Source organism: Oncorhynchus clarkii, chromosome 17 (assembly GCF_045791955.1).
Source record: "Oncorhynchus clarkii lewisi isolate Uvic-CL-2024 chromosome 17, UVic_Ocla_1.0, whole genome shotgun sequence".
NCBI lineage: Eukaryota > Metazoa > Chordata > Actinopteri > Salmoniformes > Salmonidae > Oncorhynchus > Oncorhynchus clarkii.
Window position 1 is genome coordinate 21,488,989 of NC_092163.1, and position 13,182 is coordinate 21,502,170.

At 44.3% G+C, this 13,182-nt stretch overlaps 1 protein-coding gene across 1 annotated transcript in view; it reads right to left on the reverse strand.

The window, feature by feature from the left end:
• LOC139369643 (E3 ubiquitin-protein ligase pellino homolog 1) overlaps positions 1-13,182 on the reverse strand; it is a 46,736-nt gene that overhangs the window by 2,984 nt on the left and 30,570 nt on the right. The window contains exons 3-6 of the mRNA XM_071108910.1: positions 3,901-4,030; positions 3,539-3,640; positions 557-772; positions 136-324 (exon numbers count right to left, since the gene is read on the reverse strand). Coding sequence (XP_070965011.1) covers positions 136-324; positions 557-772; positions 3,539-3,640; positions 3,901-4,030 — 637 coding nt within the window. The remainder of the gene's footprint in view (positions 1-135; positions 325-556; positions 773-3,538; positions 3,641-3,900; positions 4,031-13,182) is intronic.

Here is a 13,182-nt window from a genome sequence, read left to right on the forward strand (position 1 = left end):
CATGTTATGTTTCTGCAAGTACTCACATCTACACATGTTAGGGCTTGTTACTTCATGTGTGCGCACGCATCTGTGTGTGTACGTGTGTGCTTGTGTGCATGCTTGTGTCTATGTATGTATCTACTAGCTACCCACCATCTTGCCCCGTTGCTGGGCGGAGCGGGTCTCTCTGAGGGTGAAGACTTTGCCACAGACAGAGATCTCTCTCCACACGCCCGGCTTGGAGTCCTGCGTGAAGCCGTGGCGAGGGTGCATCACCAGCACGCCATTAGTGGTCAGCCCGTCCATCTGTCCGTCCTGTGTCCTCCACTTGGCTGCCTTCTCCTGGGGGAAAGAAGGGATAGAAAGTAGAAAAGGAGAGTTTCAGAAATATGTGTGCAATACTTTTAGTTCTAATAGTTCATAGTTATTTCAAGGTTGTATTATGGCTTATAAACGTCATTGCATCATGAATGCTAATTGCAAATGCTTAAAGAGATACAGTATGTCACATTAGTAGTATTTCTATCCTAATTATATGGCAGCTATTTTGTTTTCATCACAATCACCAACTCACCCCCAGGAAGATGTTCTTGGAGGAGTCGAAGCCGGCGGCGTAGATGCGAGCGGTGTACGGCGGGCTCCGCTGGCAGATGATGCGGCAGGCGAAGCGCGAGATGGTGCTCTGGATAGACTGGGTCTGGGTCTGGCCCTCCCCCCCGTGGCTCTGCTGGCTGCCAGGCACCGTGTCTGTCACCACAAAGTCTATGGGGCTCTCTGTGGAACGCCCAATCTGGGATGGAAGGGAAAAGAGGTATATGAGTTATCAGAGTGTATATTCCATTTAGCTTTAGCAATGTTCTTGCAAAAAAAAAAAGCTTTTAGAGAGGCAAATATTCAGTGGGGCAAAAAAGTATTTAGTCAGCCACCAATTGTGCAAGTTCTCCCACTTAAAAAGATGAGAGAGGCCTGTAATTTTCATCATAGGTACACTTCAATTATGACAGACAAAATGAGAAAAAAAACTCCAGAAAATCATATTGTAGGATTGTTAATGAATTTATTTGCAAATTATGGTGGAAAATAAGTATTTGGTCACCTACAAACAAGCAAGATTTCTGGCTCTCACAGACCTGTAACTTCTTATTTAAGAGGCTCCTCTGTCCTCCACTCGTTACCTGTATTAATGGCACCTGTTTGAACTTGTTATCAGTATAAAAGACACCTGTCCACAACCTCAAACAGTCACACTCCAAACTTCACTATGGCCAAGACCAAAGAGCTGTCAAAGGACACCAGGCTGGGAAGACTGAATAAGCAGCTTGGTTTGAAGAAATCAACTGTGGGAGCAATTATTAGGAAATGGAAGACATACAAGACCACTGATAATCTCCCTCGATCTGGGGCTCCACGCAAGATCTCACCCCGTGGGGTCAAAATGATCACAAGAACGGTGAGCAAAAATCCCAGAACCACACGGGGGACCTAGTGAATGACCTGCAGAGAGCTGGGACCAAGTAACAAAGCCTACCATCAGCAAGGGCATTGAAGATGAAACGTGGCTGGGTCTTTCAGCATGACAATGATCCCAAACACACCGCCCGGGCAACGAAGGAGTGGCTTCGTAAGAAGCATTTCAAGGTCCTGGAGTGGCCTAGCCAGTCTCCAGATCTCAACCCCATAGAAAATATTTGGAGGGAGTTGAAAGTCTGTGTTGCCCAGCAACAGCCCCAAAACATCACTGCTCTAGAGGAGATCTGCATGGAGGAATGGGCCAAAATACCAGCAACAGTGTGTGAAAACCTTGTGAAGACTTACAGAAAACGTTTGACCTCTGTCATTGCCAACAAAGGGTATATAACAAAGTATTCAGATAAACTTTTGTTATTGACCAAATACTTATTTTCCACCATAATTTGCAAATAAATTCATTTAAAAAACCCTACAATGTGATTTTCTGGATTTTTTTTCTCATTTTGTCTGTCATAGTTGAAGTGTACCTATGATAAAAATTACAGGCCTCTCTCATCTTTTTAAGTGGGAGAACTTGCACAATTGGTGGCTGACTAAATACTTTTTTGCCCCACTGTAGTAACTAAACTGATTCAGTTCTTTATTTAGATTAGTTTAAGGTATCACAGATTTGTGTCTCAGTACTCAAATGGCTTCCTTTCCTTGCCTCCTTTTTATTGGTCTCTCAACCATTAGTGCTTTTACTAAGAGGCAACAGCCTGTTAGCCAAGCTTTCTATCGTTTTCATGCCATTCATTAGTTAGAGTTGGCTAAAGCACATGTAGATCAGATCAGGACCTGGACTATGAGATTGAGAGAAAAGACAGGTGGCAGATTAATGTAAGAAAGAAAGGGAAACATTTTCAGATTTATGTTAGCTGAGGCTGTCATCGATGTCATGCAGAAGTAATGGAGTAACAGCACGGCTGGCCACCGTCAGACTGTTCACGCCTGTAAATCACTATGAGTGGAGACAGTCGGGATAAGGGTCTCTGTGTGTGTGTGTGTGTGTGTGTTTAGACTTTCTATGCATGTGAAGAAAGACACGGCTTCTTATTGTCATCACTATGGTAGTTGTTCCTTGGGTGTGTGAACGGAACAATTATTCTCTACTTAGGGAAACTCATGCAGGAGACAACAGGGACATAAAAGAGAGAGAGTTAAAGATATGTAAAAGAGAGAGAGAGAGAGAGAGCGTGTGTGTGTGTGAGAGAGAGAGTGTGTGTGATGGATAGAGAAGGAGAGAGGGGGGAGAAAGAGAGAGAGAGAGTAGAGAGAGAGAGAGAGAGAGAGAGAGAGAGAGAAAGAGAGAACATTGAAGAGTGATGTAAGAGAAAGAGAGAGAGCGAGAGAGCGAGAGAGGGAAGAGAGGGTGATGTGGTCTTATCAGAAAGGAATGGCAGGGTGCACCCAGCTGAATCAGCTTCGAGAAGCCACAATGTCATTCGTCAAATCTGTACAATCTATACAGGATGTACAGCAGTGGCAGTCGGTGACATTCAAGATGAGGGAGGATGATAAAAAAAATGATGAGCATGGCCTTATTTCTATTACAGCATATTGGATGACTGTCATTCATATTCCATTCCCCCAGTTCAGTGTAACAGCGATAGGTTTCGGCTACTATGTGATACTCAAATTTTCCCTATTCAACCTAGCCTATGAACGCTAGCCTTTTAGAGAATTTCATGTCTACAGGTGTGACTGTTACGGGGCCATAGTCATTTAGACAGGTTACCTTGACGTTCTTGGGCACAGAGACTATGGTGGTCTGCTTGAAACATGTAGGTGTTACAGACAGGGTCAGGGAGAGGTTGAAAATGTCAGTGAAGACACTTGCCAGCGGGTCAGCGCATGCTCTGCGTATGCTTCCTGGTAATCCGTCTGGCTCTGCGGCCTTGTGAATGTTAACCTGTTCAAAGGTCTTACTCACATCGGCTACGGCGAGCGTGATCACACAGTCGACCATGTGAGTTGGCAAGACAGCACAACAGATCTGGGACCAGGCTTGACTTGAGCAGTGAGGACACGCTGGGGACACACTCACCTGGAACATGTCTGTATTGCTGTCATGAGTGTACTCCACCACCACCGTCTGGGCCCGGGACAGAGTGTAGGAGATACTGTGCTGGTCCTTGTTGCTGATGGCCTGCAGGAGGGAAAAGTTTGATGTTAGGAGTAGCAGGATGATGTCATTACCAATTACATTTACTTCAGGCGCCCCTGTTCTGAGTGGATATATAATGCCTATTATAGAGAGAAGATTGTGTATTAGTGCAACAAGAGACAATCCTGTCACTATCGTCTTGTTTATATCAAGTATACATTACATTATATAAGAGAGTTTCTACGATTACAGAAATAAGTCTTAAATTCAAGCATACAGTATGACTGTTTCCTAGCTCCTACCTTGGCTGCCTGAGGTGTACACGCCACGTGTACTGTGCTGGGTTTCACCCCGCTGGCCTTGGGTCTCCGGCACAGTGCAAAGCGGCTTTTCCGCCTCCCCCTGTCTCCGTTGGGTAGGGAGCCATTGTACCTGTGTAGACAAGAACACACCCCATATAAATTGACAATTTTAATCAAAACATCCTGGCAGTGGTATCCTAGCTTGGTGTTCCAGTCTGTTTCGTACTTTAGCAAACACCTCTCTGCATTAATCTTTTATCATACCATAGGATATTGAAGAGCAGTTGGCTATGGCACTTACAGTATGAGACCAGGCTAGGGGTAACCATCAAATGTGGGAAAAGGCCACCTTGAAAAGTTACAGTACAAAAGAAGCTGTTGATTGTTTGTTTCATCATATAGGATATACAGTGGGGCAAAAAAGTATTTAGTCAGCCAACAATTGTTCAAGTTCTCCCACTTAAAAAGATGAGGGAGGCCTGTAATTTTCAACTATGACAGACAAAATGAGACAAAAAAAATCCAGAAAATCACATTGTAGGATTTTTAATGAATTTATTAGCAAATTATGGTGGAAAATAAGTATTTGGTCAATAACAAAAGTTAATCTCAATACTTTGTAGTTGAAGTGTACCTATGATGATTATTACAGGCCTCTCTCATCTTTTTAAGTGGGAGAACTTGCACAATTGGTGGCTGACTAAATACTTTTTTGCCCCACTGTATATAGTGCATTCGGAAAGTATTCAGACCCCTTGACTTGTTCCACATTTTGTTACATTTCAGCCTTGTTCTAAAAAACAGTTTTTCAGAAATGTTAGCAAATGTATTCAAAATAAAAAAACGAAATACCAAATTTACATAAGTGTTCAGACCCTTTACAATGAGACTCGAAATTGAGCTCAGGTGCATCCTGTTTCCAATGATCATCCTTGAGATGTTTCTACAACTTAATTGGTCCATTTGTGGTAAATTCACTTGATTGGACATGATTTGGAAAGGCACACACCTGTCTATATAAGGTCTCACAGTTGACAGTGCATGTCAAAGCAAAAACTAAGCCATGAGGTCAAAGGAATTGTCCGTAGAGCTCCAAGACAGGATTGTGTCAAGGCACAGATCTGGGGAAGGGTAACAAAAAATGTCTGCAGTATTGAAGGTCCCCAATAACACAGTGGCCTCCATCATTCTTAAATTAAAGAAGTTTGGAACCACCAAGACTCTTCCTAGAGCTGGCCGTCCGGCCAAACTGAGCAATCGAGGGAGAAGGACCTTGTTCAGGGAGGTGACCAAGAACCCAATGGTCACTCTGACATGGCTCCAGAGTTTCTGTGTGGAGATGGGAGAATCTTCCAGAAGGACAACAATCTCTGCAGCACTCCACCAATCAGGCTTTTATGGTAGAGTGGCCAGACAAGAAACAAAATGCACATGACAGCCCGCTTGGAGTTTGCCAATGGGCACCTAAAGACTCTCAGACAAACAAGATTTTCTGGTCTGATGAAACCAAGATTGAACTCTTTGGCCTGAAAGCCAAGCATCACGTCTGGAGGAAAACTGGCACAATCACGACGGTGAAGCATGGTGGTGGCAGCATCATGCTGTGGGGATGTTTTTCAGTGGCAGGGACTGAGACTAGTCAGGATGGAGGGATAGATGAACGGAGCAAAGTACTGAGAGATCCTTCAAGAAAACCTGCTCCAGAGTGCTCAGGACCTCAGACGGGGGCGAAGGTTCCCCTCCAACAGGACAACGACCCTAGTCTCTGAATGTTCTTGAGTGGCCCAGCTAGACCCCAGACTTGAACCCGATCAAACATCTCTGAAGAGACCTGAACATAGCTGTTCAGTGACGCACCCCATCCAACCTGACAGAGCTTGAGAGGATCTACAAAGAATGGGAGAAACTCCCCAAATACAGATGTGCCAAGCTTGTAGCATTATGGCCATGAAGACTCAAGGCTGTAATCGCTGCCAAAGGTGCTTCAACAAATTACTGAGTAAAAGGTCTGAATACGTATGTAATATATCTGGATATATATTTATACATTATGTATAAATTTGAGCACACAGCTATGAAATCTCCTTAGAAAAACATTGGCAGTAGAATGGCCTTACTGAAGAGCTCAGTGACTTTCAACGTGGCACCGTCTTAGGATGCCCCCTTTCCAACAAGTCAGTTCATAAAATTTCTGCCCCACTAGAGAAGCGCCGATCAACTGTGAGTGCTGTTATTGGGAAGTGGAAACGTCTTGGAGTAATGGCTCAACCGCAAAGTGGTAGGCCACACAAGCTCACAGAACGGGGCCGCCGAATGCTGAAGCACATAGCGTGTAAAAAATGTCTGTCCTCGGTTGCAACACTCACTACAGAGTTCCAAACTACCTTTGGAAGCAACGTCAGCACAATAACTGTTTGTTGGGAGCTTCATGACATGACATGGGCTTGCTCCTACCTATCTCTCTGATCTGGTCTACCTACATGTACGCTACGGTCACAAGATGCAGGCCTCCTTATTGTCCCTAGAATTTCTAAGCAAACAGATGGAGGCAGGGCATTCTCCTATAGAGCTCAATTTTTAGGGAATGGTCTGCCTATCGATGTGAGAGACGCAGACTCGGTCTCGACCTTTAAGTCTTTATTGAAGACTCATCTCTTCAGTAGGTCCTATGATGAGTGTAGTCTGGCCTAGGGGTGTGAAGGTGAAAGGAAAGGCACTGGAGCGACGAACAGCCCTTGCTGTCTCTGCCTGGCCGGTTCCCCTTTCTCCACTGGGATTTTCTGCCTCTAACCCTATTATGGGGGCTGAGTCACTGGCTTACTGGTGCTCTTCCATGCCGTCCCTAGGAGGGGTGCGTCAATTGAGTGGGTTGAGTCACTGACGTGATCTTCCTGTCCGAGTTTGGCGCCCCCCTCGAGTTTGTGCCGTGGGGGAGATCTTCGTGGGCTATACTTGTCCAAGGGTAGTAAGTTGGTGGTTGAAGATATCCCTCTAGTGGTGTGGGGGCTGTGCTTTGGCAAAGTGGGTGGGGTTATATCCTGCCTGGTTGGCCCTGTCCGGGGGTATTGTTGAATGGGGCCACAGTGTCTCGCGACCCCTCCTGTCTCAGCCTCCAGTATTTATGCTGCAATAGTTTGTGTCAGGGGGCTAGGGTCAGTCTGTTATATCTGGAGTATTTCTCCTGTCTTATCTGGTGTCCTGTGTGAATTTAAGTATGCTCTCTCTATCTCTTTCTCTCGGAGGACCTGAGCCCTAGGACCATGCCTCAGGACTACCTGGCCTGTCCTTGCTATCCCCAGTCCACCTGGCCGTGCTGCTGCTCCAGTTTCAACTGTTCTGCCTGCGGCCATGGAACCCTGACCTGTTCACCAGACGTGCTACCTTGTCCCGGACCTGCTCTTTTCAAATCACTCTCTCTACCGCACCTGCTGTCTCTAACTCTGAATGATCGGCTATGAAAAGCCAACTGACATTTACTCCTGAGGTGCTGACCTCCTGAGGTGCTGACCTACAACCACTGCAAATTATTATTATTTGACCCTGTTGGTCATCTATGAACGTTTGAACATCTTGACCATGTCCTGTTATAATCTCCACCCGGCACAGCCAGAAGAGGACTGGCCACCCCTCAGAGCCTGGTTCCTCTCTAGATTTCTTCCTAGGTTCCTGCCTTTCTAGGGAGTTTTTCCTAGCCACCCTGCTTCTACATCTGCATTGCTTGCTGTTTGGGGTATTAGGCTAGGTTTCTGTATAGCACTTTGTGACATCGGCTGATGTAAAAAGGGCTTTACAAATACATTTGGTTGATGGATTGGTTTCCATGGCCGAACAGCCGCACACAAGCCCAAGATCACCATACGCAATGCCAAGCGTCGACTAGAGTGGTGTAAATCTCCCCGCCATTGGACTCTGGAGCAGTGGAAACACATTCTCTGGAGTGTCTGGCAGTCCGACGGATGAATCTGGGTTTGGAGGATGCCATGATAACGCTACCTGCCCAAATGCATATGCCAACTGTAAAGTTTGGTGGAGGAGGAATAATGTTCTGTGGCTGATTTTCATGGTTTGGTCTAGGCCCCTTAGTTCCAATGAAGGGAAATCTTAACACTACAGCATACGACATTCTAGACGATTCTGTGCTTCCAACTTTGTGGCAATAGTTTGGGGAAGGCCCTTTCCTGTTTCACCATGACAATGCCCCCGTGCACAAATTGAGGTCCATACAGAAATGGTTTGACCAGATCGGTGTGGAAGAACTTGACTGACCTCCACAGAGCAGTGACCTCAACCCCATCAAATACCTTTGGGATGAATTGGAATGTCGACTGCAAGCCAGGCCTAATCGCCCAACATCAGTGCTCAACCTCATTAATGCTCTTTTGGCTGAATGCAAGCATATCCCCACAGCAATGTTCCAACATCTAGTGGAAGGCCTTCCCAGAAGAGTGGATGTTGTTATTGCAGGGGGGACCAACTCCATATTAATGACCATGATTTTGGAATGAGATGTTCGACGAGCAGGTGTCCACATACGTTTGGCCACATAGTGTACATTTTTATTTTAATATGTGAAAATAAGACTATGCAAAATAAGACTATGCTAACTAAGATTCTGAACACAAATAAAACAAATAGTTTAACCACTGTAAACCCATTTAAAAGGGAAATTAATGAAAACTATAGATGTGCCCTTGAGCAAGGCACCTAACTCTAATTGCTGCTGTATGTCGCTCTGGATAGAAGTGTCTGCTAAATGACTAAAATGTAAATGTAATGAAGTCATTTGATCCACTTCTAAAATAGAGTGACCACTGAGAGGGGTCAACTGTCTACTGTTATTCCTTGGTGGAATAAGGTCACACTCCAGCGTTGGGTTTGTTGCAGTCAGATCTCCATTAAAACAAGGCCCAATCCTCTTTGGTCCAATCAGAGGAGCTAAGCTATGAGGTTATCTTTTGGTCACTTACCCCTGCCAGCATCTGCTGTGCAAAGATTTAATTGGGAAATGAGGGCTTTCCTGTTGCAGCTACCTACTTTTCCTGGACAAGCTGAAGTATTAAGACTGTATTATCTAATTTCACGTCTTAACTGGTAGCATTACATCCAGTGCTAACTGAGACAACCAATGCTTTTGTTAACTACTTGGAACTGCAAAAAGAAAGTAGTCTATGACCACCTAATTGTCAGTTGAACGTTGTTTATTTTCAGACCGTTCTACTGCTGAATACAACGTGAACGTGACAGAATACTTTCGAAGTCACAACAACCACCAACAACTCAGCTCACATCCTCCCTCTCCGCGCCACATAGGCTACATTCTCCTTTGTCCAAAAAAATGGCTTACACTCAGGAAGCCAGCAGCTCTTTGTTTACCCTCAATGTGGCTGAGTTGCAGTGTACATTTAATTGGATTTAGATAGAACCACCCTGCTCCCCCTTTCAAAAAGAAACAAAACTGCCCAGTTCAAATATTGTAAATTAACATGTACCATTGTGTCTGTTGGAAGTTGGAACAATGTGGTTCACATTTAGAGCATAAGTGCTGACTTGCATTTATTTCAAAGAACCTCCACGTAGCACAGTTGTAGCATACCACAGTTGCCAATACGCAACTTAACATGTACAGTGCCTTCAGAAAGTATTCACATCCCTTGACTTTTTCCACATTTTGTTGTGTTATTTTTATTACTGGTCTACACACAATGCACCATAATGTCAAAGTCGAATTATGTTTTTAGACATTTTTACAAATTAATAAAAAATGAAAAGTTGAAATGTCTTGTGTCAATAACTACTCACCCCTTTTTTATGGCAAACCTAAATACATTCCGAAGTTTAAAAAAAATGGTTAACAAGTCACATAATAAGTTGCATGGACTCACTCTGTGTGCAATTATAGTGTTTAAATTTATTTTCGAATGACTACCTAATATCTGTACTCCACACACCACATCTGTAAGGTCCCTCAGTGGAATAGTGAACTTCAAACACATATTCAATGACATAGACCATTGAGTAGATGAGGGGGGGGGGGGTCGAAGCAGACATTGAATATCCCTTTGAGCATGATGAAGTTATAAATGACACTTTGATTGGTGTATCAATACACCCAGTCACTACGAAGGTAAAGGTGTCCTTCCTAACTCAGTTGCCAGAGAGGAAGGAAACCAGTCAAGGATTTCACCATGAGTCCAATGCTGACTTTAAAATAGTAACAGAGTTTAATTGTTGTGATAGGAGAAAACTGAGGATGGATCAACAACATTGCAGTTACTCCACATACTAAGCTAATTTACAGAGTGAAATGAAGGAAGCCTGTACAGAATGAAAATATTCCAAAACATGCATCCTGTTTGCAAAAAAACAGAAATGGCAACACATTACCGCACTATGCCTCTCCCCTATTTGACCTTGATATTTTGTGTGTATGTACTCAAATGTAGGCTGTGTGTGATGTTTAAAATGTAAACGCTGCAAAAAAAGAAACGTCCCTGTTTCAGGACGCTGTCCTTCAAAGATAATTTGTAAAAATCCAAATAACTTCACAGATCTTCATTTGTAAAGGGTTTAAACAATGTTTCCCATGCTTGTTCAATGAACCATAAACAATTAATGAACATGCACCTGTGGAACGGTCGTTAAGACACTAACAGTTTACAGATGGTAGGCAATTAAGGTCACAGTTATTAAAACTTAGGACACTAAAGAGGCCTTTCTACTGACTCTGAAAAACACCAAAAGAAAGATGCTCAGGGTCCCTGCTCATCTGTGTGACCGTACCTTAGGCATGCTGCAAGGAGGCATGAAGACTGCAGATGTGGCCAGGGCAATAAATTGCAATGTCCGTACTGTGAGAAGTCTAAGACAGCGCTACAGGGAGACAGGACGGAAAGCTGATCGTCCTCACAGTGGCAGACCACGTGTAACAACACCTGCACAGGATCGGTACATCTGAACATCACACTTGTGGGACAAGTACAGGATAGCAACAACAACTGCCCGAGTTACACCAGGAAAGCACAATCCCTCCATCAGTGCTCAGACTGTCCGCAATAGGCTGAGAGAGACTGGATTGAGGGATTGTGGTAAGGCAGGTCCTCACCAGACATCACAACGTTGCCTATGAGCACAAAACCACCATCGCTGGACCAGACAGGACCGGCAAAAAGTGCTATTCACTGATGTGTCGAGGTTTTGTCTCACCAGGGGTAATGGTCGGATTAACGTTTATCGTCGAAGGAAAGAGTGTTACACCGAGGCCTGTACTCTGGAGCGGGATCGATTTGGAGGTGGAGTGTCTGTCATTGTCTGGGGCAGTGTGTCACAGCATCATCGGACTGAGCTTGTTGTCATTACAGGCAATCTCAATGCTGTGAGTTACAGGGAAGACATCCTCCTCCCTCATGTAGTACCCTTCCTGCAGGCTCATCCTGACATGACCCTCCAGCATGACAATGCCACCAACCATACTGCTCATTCTGTGCGTTATTTCCTGCAAGACAGGAATGTCAGTGTTCTGCCATGGCCAGCGAAGAGCCCGGATCTCGTATCTCAATCCCATTGAGTACGTCTGGGACCTCTTGGATCGGAGGGTGAGGGCTAGGGCCATTGCCCCCAGAAATGTCTGGGAACTTGCAGGCACCTTGGTGGAAGAGTGGGGTAACATCTCACAGCAAGAACTGGCAAATCTGTTGCAGTCCATGAGGAGGAGATGCACTGCAGTACTTAATGCAGCTGGTGGCCACACCAGATACTGACTGTTACCCCTTTGTTCAGGGACACATTATTAACATTTCTGTTCGTCACATGTCTGTGGAACTTGTTCAGTTTATGTCTCAGTTGTTGAATCTTGTTATGTTCATACAAATATTTACAGATGTTAAGTTTGCTGAAAATAAACGCAGTTGACAGTGAGAGAACGTTTCTCTTTTTGCTCAGTTTATATAGCATCAGTCAAAAGTTCATTAGAGTTAACAGTCAAGAGTTTTTTTGTAAAAACTATGAAATAACACCAAACACCAAAACTATGAAATAACACATATGCAATCATGTGGTAACCAAAAAAGTGTTAAACAAATCTAAATATATTTTATGTTTGAGATTCTTCAAAGTAGCCAACCTTTGCCTTGATGACAGCTTTGCACACTCTTGGTATTATCTCAACCAGTTCCATGAGGTGACCTGGAATGCATTTAAATGAACAGGTGTGCCTTGTTTAAAGTTAATGTGTGAATTTCTTTCCTTCTTAATGCGTTTGAGCCAATCAGTTGTGTTGTGACAAGGTATACAAAAGAGAGCACCTATCTGGAAAAAGACCAAGTCCATATTATGGCAAGAACAGCTCAAATAAGCAAAGAGAAATGACAGTCCATCACTACTTTAAGACATGAAGGTCAGTCAATCCGGAAAATGTAAAGTTTCTTCAAGTGCAGTCGCAAAAACCATCAATGATGAAACTGGATCTCATGAAGACCGCCACAGGAATGGAAGACCCAGAGTTAGCTCTGTTGCAGAGGATAAGTTCATTAGAGTTAACTGCTCCTCAGATTGCAGCCCAAATAAATGCTTCACAGAGTTCAAGACACATCTCAACATCAACTGTTCAGAGGAGACTGCGTGAACCAGGCCTTAATGGTCAAATTGCTGCAAAGAAACCGCTACCAAAGAACACCAATAATAAGAAGAGACTTGCTTGGAACAAGAAACACGAGCAATGGACATTAGACCGGTGGAAATCTGTAATTTGGTCTGATGAGTCCAAATGTGAGATTTTTGGTTACAACCACTGTGTCTTTGTGAGACAAAGATTAGGGGAACGGATGATCTCTGCATGTGTGGTTCCCACTGTGAAGCACGGAGGAGGAGGTGTGATGGTCTGGGGGTACTTTGCTGGTGACACTGTCTGTGATATATTTAGAATTCAAGACACACTTAACCAGCATGGCTACCACAGCATTCTGCAGCGATACACCATCCCATTTCTTTTGCTTGGACCATGTTAGTTTATTGGTGATGTGGACACCAAGGAACTTGAAGCTCTCAACCTGCTCCACTACAGCCCGGTCGATGAGAATGGGGGCGTGATCGGTCCTCCTTTTCCTGTAGTCCACAATCATGTCTTTAGTCTTGATCACATTGAGGGAGAGGTTGTTGTCCTGGCACCACACAGACAGGTATGACCTCCTCCCTATAGGCTGTCTCATCATTGTCGGTGACCAGGCCTACCACTGTTGTGTCATCAGAAAACGCAATGATGGTGTTGGAGTCGTGCCTAGCCGTGCA